The sequence below is a fragment of the Dendrobates tinctorius genome, unplaced genomic scaffold, assembly GCF_039654945.1.
Source record: "Dendrobates tinctorius isolate UK_male_01 unplaced genomic scaffold, ASM3965494v1 ptg000032l, whole genome shotgun sequence".
Taxonomy (NCBI): Eukaryota; Metazoa; Chordata; class Amphibia; order Anura; family Dendrobatidae; genus Dendrobates; species Dendrobates tinctorius.
In genome coordinates this window covers 26,861,541-26,881,195 of record NW_027361700.1, presented here as the reverse complement: position 1 = coordinate 26,881,195, position 19,655 = coordinate 26,861,541, and the positions used below count along the sequence as shown (strand labels likewise).

At 45.3% G+C, this 19,655-nt stretch overlaps 1 protein-coding gene across 4 annotated transcripts in view; it reads left to right on the top strand.

The window, feature by feature from the left end:
* KRT222 (keratin 222) overlaps positions 1-19,655 on the top strand; it is a 116,166-nt gene that overhangs the window by 42,321 nt on the left and 54,190 nt on the right. For all 4 annotated transcript variants that reach the window (XM_073572652.1, XM_073572651.1, XM_073572650.1 and 1 more), the window contains 2 exons: positions 11,471-11,553; positions 14,654-14,810. In XM_073572652.1, the coding sequence (XP_073428753.1) occupies positions 11,471-11,553; positions 14,654-14,810 (240 nt within the window). The remainder of the gene's footprint in view (positions 1-11,470; positions 11,554-14,653; positions 14,811-19,655) is intronic.

Here is a 19,655-nt window from a genome sequence, read left to right as displayed (position 1 = left end):
AATTTTTGATTATCTATCTGGATGATATTTTGATCTTCTCCAAGAATTGGGACTCTCATGTGGAACATGTTCGGACTGTGTTCCGGATTTTGAGGGAGAATTCCCTGCATGTCAAGGGATCGAAATGCATTTTTGGGGTACAGAGGATTTCATTTTTGGGATTTATTTTGTCTCCGTCAACTATTGAAATGGACCCGGCCAAGGTACAGGCCATTTATGATTGGGTTCAGCCCACTTCTTTGAAGGCCCTCCAGAAGTTTTTGGGTTTTGCTAATTTTTATCGGAAATTTATAGCTAATTTTTCTGGCATTGCCAAGCCATTGACGGATTTGACTAGGAAGGGTGCTGATGTGCTGAATTGGTCTCCGGAGGCTGTTTCTTCCTTTCAGGAGCTGAAGCGAAGATTCACTTCTGCTCCGGTTTTGCGGCAACCTGATGTCTCACTCCCGTTTCAGGTGGAGGTGGACGCTTCTGAGATTGGTGCAGGAGCGGTGTTGTCCCAAAAAGATCCTGTGACATCTAAAATGAATCCTTGTGCTTTCTTTTCCCGAAAGTTCTCCCCATCCGAACGTAACTATGATGTGAGGAATAGGGAACTGTTGGCCATGAAATGGGCATTTGAGGAGTGGAGACATTGGTTGGAGGGAGCCAAACACCAAGTCGTGGTCCTTACTGACCACAAGAATTTGATTTATCTGGAGTCGGCCAAGCGCTTGACTCCTAGACAGGCTAGGTAGGCCTTGTTTTTCACACGTTTTGATTTTGTGGTCTCTTTTCTTCCGGGCACTAAGAATGTCAAGGCTGACGCCCTCTCTAGGAGTTTCCTTGCTGATTCCCCTGTTGTGACTAAGCCTGCTACCATCTTAGGCGAGGGGGTAGTTCTTTCTGCCATCTCGCCCGATTTGAGACGTGCTCTGGAAGAGTTTCAGGAGGACAAACCTGAGCGTTGTCCCAGTGGAAAGCTGTATGTTCCTGACCAGTGGAGGAAGAGAGTGATGTCTGAAGTTCATTGCTCTGCATTGGCTGGTCATCCAGGTATTTTTGGTACTAGAGATCTGGTGAGTCGGTCTTTTTGGTGGCCCGCCTTGTCTCATGATGTCAGGAATTTTGTGCAGTTCTGTGGGACTTGCTCCCAGTCTAAACCTTGTTCTCGCTCTAGTGGCTTGTTGATGCCTTTGCCGGTGCCCAGGAGGCTATGTACCCATATTTCAATGGATTTTATCTCTGATATGCCTGTCTCTCAGAGAATGACTGTTATTTGGGTGATTTGTGATAGATTCTCTAAGATGGTCCATCTTGTACCACTCCCTAAGTTGCCATCTTCCTCTGAGTTGGTGCCCTTGTTTTTGCAACAGGTGGTTCGCTTGCACGGGATTCCTGAGAACATTGTATCTGACAGAGGAGTTCAGTTTGTGTCTAGATTTTGGAGGACTATCTGCTCCAAGCTGGGAATTCAGTTGTCCTTCTCCTCTGCGTTTCACCCTCAGACCAATGGGCAGACGGAGAGAACAAACCAGACTTTGGAGTCGTATTTGAGATGTTTTATTTCTGCCGATCAGGATGATTGGGTTTCATTTTTGCCCTTGGCCGAATTTGCTTTAAATAATAGAGCTAGTTCTGCCACTTTGATGTCACCTTTTTTTTGTAACTTTGGTTTTCACCCTCGATTTTCGTCAGGGCAGGTGGAGCCTTCTGCCTGCCCAGGTGTTGACACTGTGGTGGAGAGAATGCACCAGATCTGGGACCAAGTAGTGGATAAGTTGTTTCTCTCCCAGGAAAAGGCCCAGCGGTTTTCCAACCGGCGTAGGACCGTTGGTCCCCAGTTTAAGGTGGGTGATATAGTTTGGTTGTCATCAAAAAATATCGCTATGAAGGTGGCTTCTCCTAAGTTTAAGCCTAGATTTATTGGACCTTACAAGATTTTGGAGATTATTAATCCGGTCTCTTTTCGGTTGGCTCTTCTTGTCACATTTAAAATTCATAATGTGTTTCATAAGTCCTTGTTGAAGAGGTTTGTTGAACCAGTAGTTCCTGTGGTGGCACCTCCTGACCCTATATTGGTTGAAGGTAACATGGAATATGAGGTAGAGAAGATACTGAATTCCTGTCTGGCTAGACGGAGACTCCAGTATTTGGTTAAGTGGAAGGGTTATGGTCAGGAGGATAATTCCTGGGTCTCTGCCTCTGATATTCATGTCGAAAGATTGATGCGTGCCTTTCATCGGGCTCACCCGGATCGCCCTGGTGGCATGGATGAGGGTTCGGTGACCCCTCCTCAAGGGGGAGGTACTGTTGTGAGTTCATTTTTCCCTTCACCATTGAGGTCTGATGAACTCCCTCCTCTGGTGAAGGAAGGTGGTGAGGCTGATTACCAAACACCTGGGCAGCTAGATGATGACTGGGTGGCTGGAATTGAGGACTGGATATAAGGCTGCAGACGCCCTTCTTCCTGGCTGGTGATTTTCCTGCTGGATTCTTGGAGACCAGTCTGATTCCTGCATCTCAAAGCTAAGTTTTTCTGCTCTGCTTTGTAATCTTCAGTTTTGTTTTTGTTTTGCCTTGTTTTTTGGGAGTTCTGCCATCCCCGGCCGGGGGTGAGCTGAATTCCATTTTTGTCTCTGATCTGTTGATCTTTTGCTCTGTCTTCAGAATATACCTGAGTGCTGATATAGTCTTCTGAAGCCTAGCGACTTCAGGGCCTGTTTTTCCTATCAGTCGGTTGGCTCATTTTGATAGGGTTTTTGCGGATGGCAGACAGCAGCTTTCCTATCCTGTCCTATGTAGTTAGCTTGGGCCCCATCATTTGCTCAACCTATCTTTCTATCTGTGTTATTGTTTTCATCTTGCTTCACCGTCATTATATGTTGGGGGCTGCCTATTGCTTTGGGGTCTGCTCTGGGGCAGTTTAGTTTTTCCCTTTTCTGTCTTTAGGCTATATAGTTCTCCGGCTGTGATCGAGGGGTCTAGGGCACCGTAGGAACCCCCCACGGCTACTGCTAGTTGTTGTGGATAGGTTCAGGGGTCTGCAATCCGATAGCTGCCAACCTCTCTGGTTTTTCTGGTCTTAGCTGGTATTTTGTTTTTTCCTCCTTCGGTGACTCATCATAACAGTTGGGGTTCCAGAGAGGCTAGTCCCGGGAGGAGCTCAGCAGAGGAAGACTAAGGACAGAAGACGGACAACGGTGAAGAGCTCGACCAGGGGACTAACAGGAGAAGACAGTCAGGGGGGTGGCCCTGACACGACGTACCACAGGACAGACGAGGCCCCGGGGGTTCCGGTTGGACGACGACCTCAGGCAGGTGAAGCGCTGGCGGTAGATTGGTCTAGGACAGCCCCAGCGAAAGATCCGCGAGGGACGTCATCACGACTAAAGGAAAGGTGAAAGTTACCTGGTCCTGGAGACGGAGAGTTGTAAAGGAACTGCGGTGCATGGCTAAGGTCGTCAGGAGGACGGCCAATAAACCCGGATCTGTCACAACTGAATTCTGCCTCCGTCTCGTCTTTGCATCGTCCGGTCGTGGTTAGCAGTGGACCACCCCCCAATCCGGGCCCCGCAACACATTGGCACAGTCACACGTCTGGACCCCGAGAGCGTCATAGGCTATGTTGTGAGGTGAAATTTTAACCTTGCGCATTCCAATTCACCAAACAATTTTGCCCCTATCTACATAATGGGGAAAAAGTGTGTGTGTATCAAGCCCCGCCCCTCATTATGATGTCATAATGGTTGCCATGGCGACACTGATGTCATCATAGGTTGCAATCCCCGCCCCTCATTATGATGTCATAATGGTTGCCATGGTGACGCTAATGTCATAATAGGTTGCAATGGCGAAGATGCTGTGACAATGGTTGCCATGGTGACGATGATGTCTTAATAGATTGCAATGGTGATGGTTATGTCATAACTAGAGTTGAGCGATACCGTCCGATACTTCAAAGTATCGGATCGGAATGGATCGGCCGATCTTTAAAAAAAGTATCGGTATCGCCGATTCCGATACCGGAAGTCCCATTCAAGTCTATGGGACTTCCGGTATCGGAATAAGAAAAACCCTGTTTTTGCCTTGTACAGCCTCTCTGGGGTCTGTACAGGCCTTTCGGGGGGCTGTGCCGGCCTGCCAGGGGGTCTGTGCAGGCTCCGGTGGTCTGTGCCGGCCTGCCGGGGGGCTGTGCCGGCCTGCCGGTGGTCTGTGCAGGCTCCGGTGGGCTGTGCCGGCCTGCCGGGGGGCTGTGCCGGCCTGCCGGTGGTCTGTGCAGGCTCCGGGGGGCTGTGCCGGCCTGCCGGGGGGCTGTGCCGGCCTGCCGGTGGTCTGTGCAGGCTCCGGGGGGCTGTGCAGGCATCGTCCGATGGGACTACAAGTCCCTAGTCTCACTTTATGCCATTGCTGCGTGGGAAATTCCCACACAGCAATGGCATAAAGTGAGACTAGGGACTTTTTTTTTTTTAAGTGGCGGAGGAATACAGTGCGGAAGGATACCTACCTTCCGTCACTGGATTCCTGCAGCCCGTAGAGAACGGCAGCATCATCTGATGCTGCAGTTCTCTACCCAAGATCGTCGTGGGACACACTCGTGGACTGCTTCGGATCGTGGGTGAGTATTTTTGTGGTTTGTTATGTTAATATTTATTCCGGAAAAGACAATGGCTTCGGGGAACAATGTGACAAGTATTGGTAAGTATGTTACTCTATGTTATATGTACTGTATGTCTATGTATGTATTGTATGAATGTATTGTATGTATGTAGTATATATGTGGTATGTATGTAGCATGTAGTATGTATGTAGTATGTATGTAGCATGCATGTAGCATGCAGTATGTATGTAGCATGCATGTAGTATATATGTAGTATGTATGTAGCATGCATGTAGTATATATGTAGTATGTATGTAGCATGTAGCATGTATGTAGTATGTATGTAGTATGTATGTGGTATGTATGTAGCATGTACTATGTATGTAGCATGCATGTAGCATGCATGTAGTATGTATGTAGCATGCATGTAGTATGTATGTAGTATGTATGTAGCATGCATGTAGTATGTATGTAGTATGTATGTAGTATGTATGTAGTATGTAGCATGTATGTAGTATGTATGTGGTATGTATGTAGCATGTAGTACGTATGTAGCATGCATGTAGTATATATGTAGTATGTATGTAGCATGTAGTATGTATGTAGTATGTATGTAGTATGTATGTGGTATGTATGTAGCATGTAGTGTGCATGTAGCATGCATGTAGTATGTATGTAGTATGTATGTAGTATATATGTAGTATGTATGTAGCATGTAGTATGTATGTAGTATGTATGTAGTATGTATGTGGTATGTATGTAGCATGTAGTATGTATGTAGCATGCATGTAGCATGCATGTAGTATGTATGTAGCATGCATGTAGTATATATGTAGTATGTATGTAGCATGTAGTATGTATGTAGTATGTATGTAGTATGTATGTGGTATGTATGTAGCATGTAGTATGCATGTAGCATGCATGTAGTATGTATGTAGCATGCATGTAGTATATATGTAGTATGTATGTAGCATGTAGTATGTATGTAGTATGTATGTGGTATGTATGTAGCATGTAGTATGTATGTAGCATGCATGTAGCATGCATGTAGTATGTATGTAGCATGCATGTAGTATATATGTAGTATGTATGTAGCATGTAGTATGTATGTAGTATGTATGTAGTATGTATGTGGTATGTATGTAGCATGTAGTATGTATGTAGCATGCATGTAGCATGCATGTAGTATGTATGTAGCATGCATGTAGTATGTATGTATGTAGTATGTATGTAGCATGCATGTAGTATGTATGTAGTATGTATGTAGTATGTATGTAGCATGCAGTATGTATGTAGCATGTATGTAGCATGTATGTAGTATGTATGTAGTATATATGTAGTATGTATGTAGCATGTAGTATGTATGTAGCATGCATGTAGTATATATGTAGTATGTATGTAGCATGTAGTATGTATGTAGCATGCATGTAGTATATATGTAGTATGTATGTAGCATGTAGTATGTATGTAGTATGTATGTAGTATTTTTTTTTTTATTTTTTTTAACATTTAACACATTAGCCGGATGATGGGACTACTACTGTCCCATCATTGGCTAATGTGTCAATCACTGTCATGGTAGCAGGCATCGCCAGATGGGACTTGTAGTCCCATCGGACGATGATTGCACAGACCCCCGGACATCAGCACAGCCCCCCGGCAGGCCGGCACAGCCCCCCGGCAGGCCGGTACAGACCCCCACAGGGTGCACAGACCACCGGCAGGCCGGCACAGCCCCCCGGCAGGCCGGTACAGACCCCCACAGGGTGCACAGACCACCGGCAGGCCGGCACAGCCCCCCGGCAGGCCGGTACCGACCCCGGGCAGTCCACACAGCCCCCCGGCAGGCCGGCAGAGACCCCCGGAAGGCCCGAAATGACGGCGCATCATGATGCGCACACACCGCGCATCATGATGACGTCAGGCCGTCAATCAACTTGGAACTTCCGATTCCGATGCCGAATTCCGATATTGAAAAAATATCGGAAGTCGGTATCGGAATTCCGATACAGCAAGTATCGGCCGATACCCGATACTTGCGGTATCGGAATGCTCAACACTAGTCATAACGGTTGCCATGGTGATGATGATGTCATAATGGGCATATGGGCACGGGACTATGGGATGGAGGATGTGTGATGGTTATATGGGCACTGGACTATGGGATGGAGGATATGTGTGACGGGTATATGGGCACAGGACTATGGGATGGCGGATATGTGTGATGGGTATATGGGCACGGGACTATGGGATGGCGGATATGTATGATGGGTATATGGGCATGGGACTATGAGATGAAGGATGTGTGATGGGTATATGGGCACTCGACTATGGGATGGCGAATATGTATGATGGGTATATGGGCATGGGACTATGGGATAGAGAATATGGGGATGGGACTATGGGATGGAGGATGTGTGATGGGTATATGGGCACTCGACTATGGGATGGAGGATATGTTTGATGGGTATATGGGCATGGGCCTATGGGATGGTGGATATGTATGATGGGTATATGGACACAGGACTATGGGATGGAGGATAATAATAATAATAATAAATTTTATTTTTATAGCGCCGACATATTCCGCAGCACTTTACATTTCAGAGGGGATTTGTACAGACAATAGACATTACAGCATAACAATAATCACATACAGTAGATTATAACAAATAACAAGAGGAGTGAGGGCCCTGCTCGCAAGCTTACAGTCTATGAGGAAAGAGGTAGACACGAAAGGTGGGTGGTAACAGTTGCTCTGATTGTATGGACCAGCCATAATGTTAAGTGTGTAACAGTACAGACACAGAGGGCTAATGGATGCATAAAGCATGTGGGAACATGATGCTGGGAACCTGGTTATGGTAAAACTTTTGGCTCTGCCACACAGGGATAGGTTAGGTTAATGTGTTGAGGCGATAGGCCAGTCTGAATAAATGCGTTTTCAGGACACGCTTAAAATTGTGGGGATTGGGGACTAATCGTATTGACCTGGGAAGTGCATTCCAAAGAATTGGCGCGGCACGTGTAAAGTCTTGGAGACGGGAGTGGGAGGTTCTGACTATTGAGGATAATTATCATTTGTTATAACTAACCACAGTTAGTTACTATGCCCGGGCAGCGCCGGGCTCTTCAGCTAGTATATATATATATACACATGTCATATATATATTTATATTTCATAGAGTTCTACATAGCAGAATAGCCGCTAAATCAATTGCCGGCTTCTGTAAAATCAATACAAAACCAGACATGAAATGACACATGGTTTACATACAGTAAACCATTTCATTTAGTTTTTTATATGTCTTTGACTAATAATCAGATAAGGGTTTGTGTGTATTAAGGGGTTAATTCGTTGAAAAAAAATGTGTTGGTTCCCGCTGTAATATCGCAACCAGAGAGGGAAAGCCAGTGAGTGAGGGCAAATATTAATAGCCTTGAGAGGGACCATTGTTTTTGTCCCCCCTGGCTACAAATATCTGCACCCAGACACCCCAGAAAAGGCGCATCTATAAGATGCGCCTTTTCTGGCACTTAGCCTCTCTATTCCCATTGCCCTGTAGCGGTGGCTAATGGGTTAATAATAATGGGTTAATGTCACCTTGCTATTGGAAGGTGAGATTAATCCAATTAATAATGGAGAGGTGTCAATAAGACGCCTCTCCATTATTAACCCTAGACTAGTAAAGAGTTAAAAAAAACACAGACATGAATTAAAAATTCTTTTAATGAAATAACGACACCAAGTTTTTGACCAATTTTATTACTCTGATAATCCATAAATAAACCATGGACCTGTAACAAAAAAAACAAAAAAGCAACAATATACCTACCTCTCCGCTGGTCAGTCAGGTCCCCTGGTGCAATCCATCAGAAGGGGTTAAAAGGTTTACAACGGGACCGGTGCTAATGCGACCAGCCCGCTGTAAACCACTACAAACAAACCCTAATCTAATTATTAGTCAATGACATATGATAAACTAAATGAAATGAAATGGTTCACTGTATGTAAACCATGTGTCATTTCATGTCGGGTTTTGTATTGATTTTACAGAAGCCGACAATTGATTTAGCGGCTATTCTGCTATGTAGAACTCTATGAAATATAAATATATACTAGATGGTAGCCCGATTCTAATGCATCGGGTATTCTAGAATATGTATGCAGTTTATTTATGAAGTTTTAATAATAATGCAATAATGCACCCCAAATCCTGATATGCATGGTCCTCTCACCCCCCAATCCTGATATGCATGGAACCCCTCCCCCCCTATCCTGGTATGCATGGTCCCCTCACCCCCCAATCCTGATATGCATGGTCCTCTCACCCCCCTTTTGTGGTATGCATGGTCCTCTCACCCCGCCTTTCCTGGTATGCATGGTCACCCTCACCCCACTTTGCTGGAATGCATGGTCCCCCTCCTTCCCTCTTTCCTGGTATACATGGTCCCATCACCCCCCTTTCCTGGTATGCATGGTCCCTTCACCCCCCTTTCCTGGTATGCATGGTCCCCCTCACTCCCCTATCCTGGTATGCATGGTCACCCTCACCCCCATTTGCTGGTATGTATGGTCATTGGTCACCCTCACCCCCCTTTCCTGGTATGCATGGTCTCTGTTAAAATAAAAAATAGTTATATACTCCCCTTCCGACGGTCTGTGATCTCCACTCAACGCGCCCGGCCTCGCGGTCCCAGTAATGCTTTGCGTGAAACACCGATGATGACGTCGCCCTCTCGCAAGAGTGACGTCATCTCCGGTGTAAGGTGCAAGGCATTACTGCAACTGCGAGGCCGGGCACATGGAAAGGAGATCGGACGCCGTCGGAAGGTGAGTATAACCTTTTTTTATTTTAATTCTATTTTTTACAGATGCGCTGTGCCCGATTGAGCGCTGCGCCTGACTGCGCCTCCCGCTGATTGGTCGCCTGGCGGCCGCGACCGATCAGCGCCGCGGGATTTCGGTTACAGACAGACAGACATGATAAGATGATTATATATATAGATGTGTCTCAATGACATGTATTTGTATTCTATGGGTATATATCTATTCTTTCGTTTGGGTTTTAACCTGTCATTGGGCTCCATTATATGTCCATTTTACAAGACTGCGACAAAATCTCAGCATACGGATGCCCAACGGATGTCATACGGATGCTTACATGCGCAAAAAATGGAGCCACACCTTGACAACGGATGACATACGGATCACTGTTCAGGGAACATTTCTACGTATTACGACTGTAAAATACGGTCCATATTTTTATATGTTGTGTTTGACTCCAGCCTATTACTAATCCTAAGATAACCAAGCGGATGCCGTGCACAGAGACACCGCAGAGGCAGAGCAGGGACAGCACAGCCCCTGAAATGAGCATCATTGATAACGCTTCATTTCAGGGAGGGGGCAGGGGCTGGGACAGTGACTGCAGCCTCTGCCCCCTGATGATGTTTGGTTTCAGGGAGGGGCAGGGGCTGTGACAGTGATTGCAGCCTACGCCCCCTGATGACACTTTGTTTCAGGGAAGAAATGGGCTGTGACAGTGACTACAGCCTCAGCCTCCTGATGACACTTGGTTTCAGGGAGGGGACAGGGGCTGTGACAGTGACTGCAGCCTCAGCCCCCTGATGACACTTGGTTTCAGGGAGGGGACAGGGGCTGTGACAGTGACTGCAGCCTCAGCCCCCTGATGACGCTTTGTTTCAGGGAGGGGGCATTGGCCATGACAGTGACTGCAGCCTTAGCCCCCTGATGACGCTTTGTTTCAGAGAGGGGGCAGGGGCCGTGACAGTGACTGCAGCCTCATCCCCCTGATGAAGCTTTGTTTCAGTGAGGGGGCAGGGGCTGTGACAGTGACTGCAGCCTCAGCTCCCTGATGACGCTTTGCTTCAGGGAGGTGGGCAGTGGCCATGACAGTGACTGCAGCGTCAGCCCCCTGATCTGATGACGCTTTGTTTTTAGGGAGGGGGCAGGTGCTGTGACAGTGACTGCAGCCTCAGCCCCCTGATGACGCTTTGTTTCAGGGAGGGGGCAGGGGCTGTGACAGTGACTGCAGCCTCAGCCCCCTGATGACGCTTTGTTTCAGAGAGGGGGCAGGGGCCATGACAGTGACTGCAGCCTCAGCCCCCTGATGATGCTTTGTTTCAGGGAGGGGGCAGGGGCTGTGACAGTGACTGCGGCCTCTGCCTCCTGATGACACTTTGAGCATCCCAGCAAGCACTGGCATATTCAAACGAAGCTTCAACAGAAAGGAAATAGAAAAAAAATACAAAAGCAGTTAGACAGTGCAGTTAGGGAACTGTTGGGAATTTCTAAAACAAGTATATTAGAAAATAGCTTAGTTTATGTGACTAAATAAATGTGGAGTTAGCAAAATTAATTTGCCTTCTGACCACCCCTGTAACTCTATTTCTCTCCCAGTCCTCAATCACTCCTTGAATAGTCTCCTAAATCAGGCCATATCTCTCACCAAACTAGAAACAGCTATCCGCCAATTAAAATGAAACAAAAAAACAGGTACAGGCGGCTTCTCAGACAGCTGCTACAAGAAATATGCACCTATTCTTATTCCCCATCTCATTAACTATTTCAACTCCTCGAGGCCTGGACAAAAGCCAGGGGCAGCCGCCCTAAATGGGGCAAGTTTGAGCTTTAAGTCAGTATCGTATTAATTAATCCAGAATCATAATCCAGCCAAGTACATGAAACAATGCATGACAGCATCACTTGAAAAATTGTGATATTTAGGCTCCATTGTACGTCCCTATATACACACAAGGCACTAAAAGAGGTCAAAATACAGAAATATTAATTATGATCATATACTGTAAATCAATATGATAAATGAGAGCCGTATGCAACATCATAATGTTATGTTCTACCAACAGATCTCTAAACTGATGGCAGAAAATGCAAACACCTCTTTGGAAATTGACAATTATAATATGGTGCTCGCTCAGCTTAAACACAGGTAAGCTATTATGTTTCCTAAAATAATTAAAAAAATTGTACATTTTTGCAAATGCATAAACATTAATCTACAATAAAATACGAGTGGCACCTATCTAAGTGCTGTGCAATGTAATGAAAAACATTTACATGACTTATAGTCATTGCTATACAATGGCATGACCATAGGGGGAATCTGTCACCAGGTTTTTGCTAGCACATCTGAAAGCAGAGATGATGTAGGGGCAGAGACTCTGATTCCAGTGATGTTTCAATGTTGATGTTAAAATGGACCGACTACTAAAATATATAATAAATCGTTACAGTAATACAATGCAGAATGTGCCGTAAATGTTTTGATAAGAATTTGGGAAAGTTATGAAATGTCCTATAAATATCTCTTCTGTTCCTGATCTAAGAATCTTGGCTTTTAGTTGAGATGAATCTGTGCTGCACTTTATGTACATGCTCAGGAGTGAGGCAGTGCTGTGGAGTCAGGGAAATTGAAGAGTTGGAGGTTTGGCTTACAGACTCCACAGCCCTGTTTGCAGTGCCAGTTTGCTACTTAACTGAATGCTTGCGCCATTATCCTAAGGCCTGTTTCACACTTCCGTTTTTTCAAATCCGTCAAAATCCGTTGTTTTCCGTAAAAAAAACGGATCCGCCATTTTTTGCAGGATCCGTTTTTTTTGTCCCATAGACTTCCATTACGGTTACCGCGGATCCGTCAAAAAAACGGATCCGTTTTTAAAAAAACGGATCCGTTTGCATCAGTTTCCGTCAAAAAAACGGAAACGGATCCGTTTGGCGGACACAAAAACGGAAGTGTGAAACAGGCCTTACCAGGCATTTTTTCCCAACATCTTCCCGTTTCTCTGCAGTTATGGTTTTCACCCTCATTTTGGGGAATTTTCTCGATTAGATTCGGGGTGTCCTGGGCCGATTTGGCTATCCGGCGGTTGGGGGAGGTCTGGAAGGAGGTCCAGAAGAATACTGGGGAGGCTCAGGGCAAATATAAAAGACAGTCTATGGGGCCTGTATTCCAGGTAGGGGATAAGATTTGGTTATCTACCAGGAATATTAGACTTAAGGTTCCTTCTGCTAAATTGGGGCCTAAGTTCATTGGTCCTTATGAGGTTATGGAAGTGGTCAATCCTGTGCCTTTCCTTTTGAGTCTTCCACCGTCTTTACAGATCCCCAACGTATTCCATATAGCCCTTTTGAAACCGTTGGGGTCTTCTTTTGAGGGGTCTCCATCTTCCCCGCCAGCGGTCTCGGTGGGTGGCCAAGATGAGTATGAGTTGGAACGAATTGTGGACTCTCGGATGGTCCGTTGTTCTTTTCAATATCTTGTTCAGTGGAAGGGTTACGTTCCTGAGGACCGGTCATGTGTTCCGGCGCGATCAGTCCATGCGCATCAGTTGGTCCGGGCCTTTCATGCCAGATATCCTGGGAAACCTGGGGGTCTGGTGGCCCCCCGTTGACAGGAGGGTACTGTAATGATCCAGGTCGGGGTTTGCTATCTCCTTCCCGACCTGGTCAGGAGGGGGTTAACCTTCTCTGCCTCTCTCTGGTGTATGGGTAGCTATTTCCCTGCACTGTGGCTGGCAACTGTTCACATCTTCGGTGAGAGCAGCTGACCTAGCGTACCCTGACTGTGTCCTTTGCTACCTGTCTGCCTGTATTTGTATTTCCCCCGTTCCCAACCTTTGACTTAGCATTTTCTGTGTGACTGTTCCCCTCAGTGTATGACCCAGCTTGATTTCTGACCTGCCCATCCTTCTTCCGTTCCTGTTTTAGATTGTTCTGTCTGGCTCTGATCTTTAACGTGTTTCTGCCTGTGCTTTTGTCTCGTCCACTGGTTACCGCACTCCCAACCAGCTTTTTGACCTCTGGCTTCTTCAGACCTTGCTCCTGCCTTCCCCTCTGACTCTGCATTCCTGGCTGTTGCTGACTTGGCTTGTACGACCTCTCTATTGCCCACTAGCGGAGTTTGCTCAGCTCTACAGGTCTTCGCTTGAGGTGACCTCCTGTTACCTCCCTTCCTCACCCTCTAGTGGTTATCCCTGTATTGCACGACAAAACCATCTAACTTGCAGGAGGTGGAGCAGTTTTGCCTTGAAGATGCGGAAAGCTCATAGAGACTTATCAAAAGCGACTTGCAGATGTAATTGTTGCAAAAGGAGGCTCTACAAAGTACTGACTTTAGGGGGTGAATAGTTATGTACACTGAAATTTAAACAGGGTTATTAGTCCTGGTAGAGAAAATCCTTCCATCTCTTCTTGAAATCCCTCCCAGACTCGATGATGCTGAGATCAGGACTCTGTATGGGCCATATCATCACTTCCAGGACTCATTGTTCTTCGTTACACTGAAAAAAGTTCTTAATGACTTTGGCTGTATTGTAAGGAATGTCGACCTATTGCAGAATACTTTTGGAGCCAATCAGACGCCTCGCTGATGGTATTATATAATAGAAAATTATCTGCCTGTATTTCTCAGCTTTGAGGGCACCTAGAAATGTTCAACACCGAAGACACAAATGTCAGCCAAGGAAACTTAGTGCTGCAGATATTTATCCATCATGCAATATCAGGGAGGCATCTTATTAGTTCTAATTGTATTCTTCAGCAGGACAACTACCCCAAACATACATCCAAAGTCATTAAGAACTACATTCAGGGTAAAGAAGAACAAGGAGTCCTGGTAGTGATGATATGGTCCCCACAAAGCCCTGATCATAACATTACAAGTCTGTTTGTGATTACATCCAGAGACTGAAGGATCTGCACAAGTCTACATCCACAGAAGATCTGTGGTTAGTTCTCCTAGATGTTTGGGACTACCTTGATGACAAGTTCCTTCACAGACTTTGCACAAGTGCACCTAGAAGAATTGATGCCTTGAAGCTGTTTTGACAACAAAGGACAATCACACAAAATATTGAGTTGATTTAGATTTCATTTGTGTTCATTCACTTTGCATTTAGTTAATTGATAAAAATAATCTATTAACTCTTCTCTCTATTTTTTAAAGCATTTGAAAAGCAAGCTGTAAAGTTAAGCAACTCTCACCAAACTCCAATTTGTGAGGGTTACAGACATGTAATGTCTTTTTACAGCTTTTTCAGAGAGGCTTCTACAAAGGAGCAGATTATAGAGAAAAATCAAGTCCTGAAAACATTGGGGAATGAATTTACACAGGACATCTCGGCTTTGAAAATGATAATTAAAGACAAGGAAAAAGAAATACAAGACTTTACTTCACATCACCAAGAGGTATGAGAAATAGCTCCCCCCTAGTGTTGGAGCAGCGCTACATTATAAATTTCTGTAAGGTGTTGGCCTGTGGCTGTATTGTGTGGTAATAAGTAGCTGTAGATGATGTAAAATATCAGTATGTCTCAAACTCTCTGTCAGACAATCATAGCGGTCCGACTGATGGAATCTCAGTTAACTTATTCTTCAGCCAGCAATAAACAGTACAACATGGAGGCTGAAGACAACGAACTGTGCAAACATTTTTAGTAAAACCCAATTGCAAAAATCATTTTTATCCCAAAATACGTGCAATCTCGCAAAAAAAGTGCCCCGAAAGGTGGATAATCATTGTAAGAACAACCTCTGCCCAGATGCGCTAATAAAGAACTGTTTATTATTGTCATCAGTTCAAAAAGAACCCATACACATCAGATCAAACTTTGACAAACCTGACTACAACAGAGGGAATGGCAGACCATCTACTATGTACGAGGGCACCCTGACTCTAACCCAAACTGATGATATTGTGGGAGGATAGATAGGGTTGTTGGAATCTTGTTCTGGGGCAGATAAACCATTGCTGTCAACGTCTTAAAGCCCCCATACACATTGGACTAAAGATAGCCAAACGCGTAGATTAGCTAGCAGTCTAATGTGCATGAGGGTCTCCTAACTCTGCTCCAACAATTGTTGTCGGGGGGGGGGGAAGAGAAGGATGTGGCACGTTGGATTTCCAACAGCTGATCTTTTTGTTCTCCCTGGAGAGAAGCCACTACCAGATGAGGCTAGCTGTGGCTCACTCATAGGGAACGCCGGATCGCTCGGCCCACCTGAGTGATTCTGTATGTGGTAGAGTAGAGGGAGATAGCTGTCGACCCTACTATCCATCTAGTGTGTATATACTGTTTAAAGGGGGCTTTAATCTGCTCTCCCCATCGAGAACACAGGAACAAAGCTGAGTTTTTCTGCGATTGGGCGAGGAGTGGGGAGATGGGAAAGATGGCGTCAGCCTAGGCGAGCATTCGGCCAACACTTACGTAATACATATGTGGGTCTTTAGAGCATCAGGGAGTGGCTTTTCCCTTGTGCCAGTTTTGATACTTCTCCCCTTTTTGATTATATCTCTTTGTGAGTGTGTGCTCTACCAGTGTCGGTGCTCACTACGCACACAGTATATAATCTATGGATTACTTCTCCAGTATTTATATGCAAATGCAGATTTACAAGGGTATTTTGGTTAATTATTTTCCATGTTCCCACAGTAAAGAGGAAGGAGATTAACTAAAAAAAAACAGTTTTCAGTTATAATTATACGTTCAGGGAGTATCGAGCTGCATTTCCCTAGGGGAAAGATCCACGTATGGGCGAGTTGTAGCAAGTGTTGAACAACGTGCCAGCAGCTTGTAAAATATATGGTATCATCATTAGCTGCTACAGTACATGTCATGGCCGTGATCTCACCGACTTGCAAGACATGGTGCTGCATACTCTTATTTACTTTAAAGGGTTGTCCTCCAGAATAAGTGGATCACAGCTTGTGATAGCGATGAGATATAACACGTGTGACAGAATCCCCCAGCAAGTGATTAATTTCCCTGCAGCGCCTCCTCAGAGACAATCAAGCATTACAGAGTTCTCAGAAAAATCAATGTGCAGTAAATGTTCAACAGTGGTGATCAATCTACTCCGGAAAACCATAAAAAAAGTGTGTAAAGGTGGCCAAATAATAATAATCTTTATTTTTAGATAGCGCTAACATGTTCCGCAGCGCTTTACAGTTTGCACACATTATCATCACTGTCCCCGATGGGGCTCACAATCTAAATTCCCTATCAGTATGTCTTTAGAATGTGGGAGGAAACCAGAGTACCCGGAGGAAACCCACGCAAACACGGGGAGAACATACAAACTCCTTGCAGATGTTGTCCTTGGCTTACCACTGAGCCACCGTGCCGCCCGAAAGGATGGTTTTGTACACAGCATTTATTTGCAAAAATTCCATGTATTTTAAAGTGTTTTTCTGCCATTTTTGGGCTGTCAAAAATACAACACAGTGTTGTGCTGCAAACAGTGTATTTTCTGTGCCCTTTATCCACAATTATCTGAGATACTTGGCATCTTTTTCCAACAGTGTGCTAAAGGGGTGGCCTTTTTAATTATTTTTTTTCTACAGTCTTTTCTGTAGGAAAAAATACATAATATATAAACTTGTGTGTGAACGATGTAAAAAAAAGTTGTGGGAAAAAAGGAAACTAAAATCCGTGTGACGAAAGCCTTAAAAAGAAAGATGGACATGCTACACAATATTTACACACACTTCACAGGGACATCCAGTGGCAGAAGCGTGTACGATGGCTGCATGTGGCCCCCTCTTTCTAGATGTTTTCAGCAATGACTAATGCCGCATTCATACATCTGTGTGTCATGGCCCATGTAAGGACCACGATGCACAGACTGCCCATGGGTCTCCTAACCTGAATAAGCAGCTATGAAGTTGTCAAGTACAGATCAGGAGACCCCCGACCGGTCCATGCATCACAGTCTGTACTCAGACCGTGGCACATGGATGTGTGACTGTAGCATGAAGCTGGCCACTCACATGTGATGTAGTTTGGGTGCTTAGCTGACAGCTATTTGGTATACTCCCCATACACATGTATGTTCAGATCAGACAAGCACATTGTGCATTGACCTCTATGGACATATACTCCATACTGCAAGCTGTGGATTTTCAACGTCACAGCTTGTCTATTAAATGTCAATGTAATAAATACACATTGTGTTGTGCAATTACTGAAAATTTCCCACAATTTCACACTAAATAAATGGCCCAAAAATATTTCTTAGGCCACGTTCACACATTCAGTATTTGATCAGCGTTTTACCTCAGTATCTGTAAGCCAAAACCAGGAGTGGGTGATAATACAGATGTGGTGACGGGTTTCTATTATACTTTTCCTCTGACTGTTCCACTCCTGGCTTCGGCTCACAAATACTGAGGTAAAAAACTGACCGAATTCTCAACGTGTCAATGTGGACTATCTAAACTCACAAGTAGAGTATAGTTTTGCTACACTGTTCCAAACTTAGCTTTTCTGTGACTAAAAACTCTTTATTTTATTAAGCATTTTTAAAATTCTTTTTCAATACACAGGTTTGTCTAACAAATATTTAGTTCTTAAACTTATTTTTGTCATGAACACCGCACTGCACTTGCAAAATGAGCCAGGGCGTGTGTCCGGAGTAAAACAAGATGCGTACTTCAGACAAACAGGACCTGAAGCACGTGACTGCTGGGGGCGTGGCCGGCCACAGGTGTCCCAGAGGAAGCAGTAGCAGAGAGAGATTGCTTCAGGCCAGATAGCACCTGAAGCACCTGACTGCTGGGGGCGTGGCCTAAACTCCAAGAGCTAGGAGCAGAAGGAAAACTTCTAGAAGGGTAGCTACGGGACAAAGTTACCAAGGGGCATAGACAGGGACATAAACCAGATCAGGCCGGGGTCAAAGCACGACAATACCAAAGGATTAGACAGAGTGGATAGTCTGGACACAGCAAGAGATCAGTAAACCAGAACGGGCAACAGACGGTACAATATGGACAAACTGTAATGGAGTAACAACAGCCAAGCCAGGAGGTCAGAACCAGAGAAGACAATAGTACCAAAAATGTGAGACAGAGAACAGAGTGAACGGACAGACCAGGTCATACATGGGAGACAATCAAGCAATGCAGTATACATGCACACCAGGGGGTCAGTCACACAGTCAGAGCAACAGTATAGCTGACAGAGAATCCTAGTCTGGAGTGAGTATAAATACCCCAGATCCAAAGGGAGGCCAGCAAAAGTTAACCCTGAGAGAGCAGGATATTAACCATGTTCTATACCAGGGGACCCCAACCTGTATCTTGGGAGCCACATGTGGCTCGCGATCTCATGAATTGTGGCTCGCGACTGTCTGCCTGCTTGGTGATCTTTGTGAGTAGCTCTGCACAGAAGAGCAGATCTGGATGCACATAAATTGGTCTTAGGGGTTTCGATATAATTTAAGTATGGTACGCTGAAGGATGATACTACCTGTAAGAGGTGGTGCCTGAAGCTGGATGTGACAGTGTGTTGGGAGTGCTGGATGGAAGAATACTGAAGGGGAGATTGTGGGGACCACTGGATCTTTTTATACTGCTTCGGGGGGGATGTCTGTGGAAAAGCTTTGGTTATCATTATACCCGTGGTTGCCAGTACTGTGAGGGGGGAGGGAGCTGGTTGTGGCTCGCGACCCTCTCTCAGAGCTGAATGTTGCTCTCTAGGTCAGAAAGGTTGGGGACCACTGTCCTATACCATGACAATTTTTTTACAGTGAAGGATCACAACGATTTTTCTATTTGACGTAAAAAATTAGCCTAAATGCCACAAGCCAAAAAGCTGTGTGACTGCAGCACTGAATCCCAGCTTCAGGGAGGAATTGATCTGTATTCCTCCTGGCAGCCTCCAGCTTTCAGTCATAGAGGCGCGGCTTCAGTCACTGCTCAATACATAGTGAGTCACAGCTGTAACCACCTCCTCAGAGCTGCCAGCTTTCAGTCATAGAGGTGTACCCAGAGCAGCTACTGCCATTGCTCACAGCACTGTCTTCATCGGCTGTAAGCACGCCCCAGCATTTTGATTGACAGTTTGCTCTGACCAAATGCGTTGCAGAGCACTCTGTCATTCAGAGTGCCAGGGCGTGCTTGGAGCTCTCACTCACTGTGTACTGAGCGATGGCTGTACCTGAGCAATGCCCGTAGAAGCGCATTTATTTTGCGTGAAATGGACGTCGTCCAGTGCAGCTCCACTGGGGGCTCTCCTGCTTTGTTTTTTATGTTAA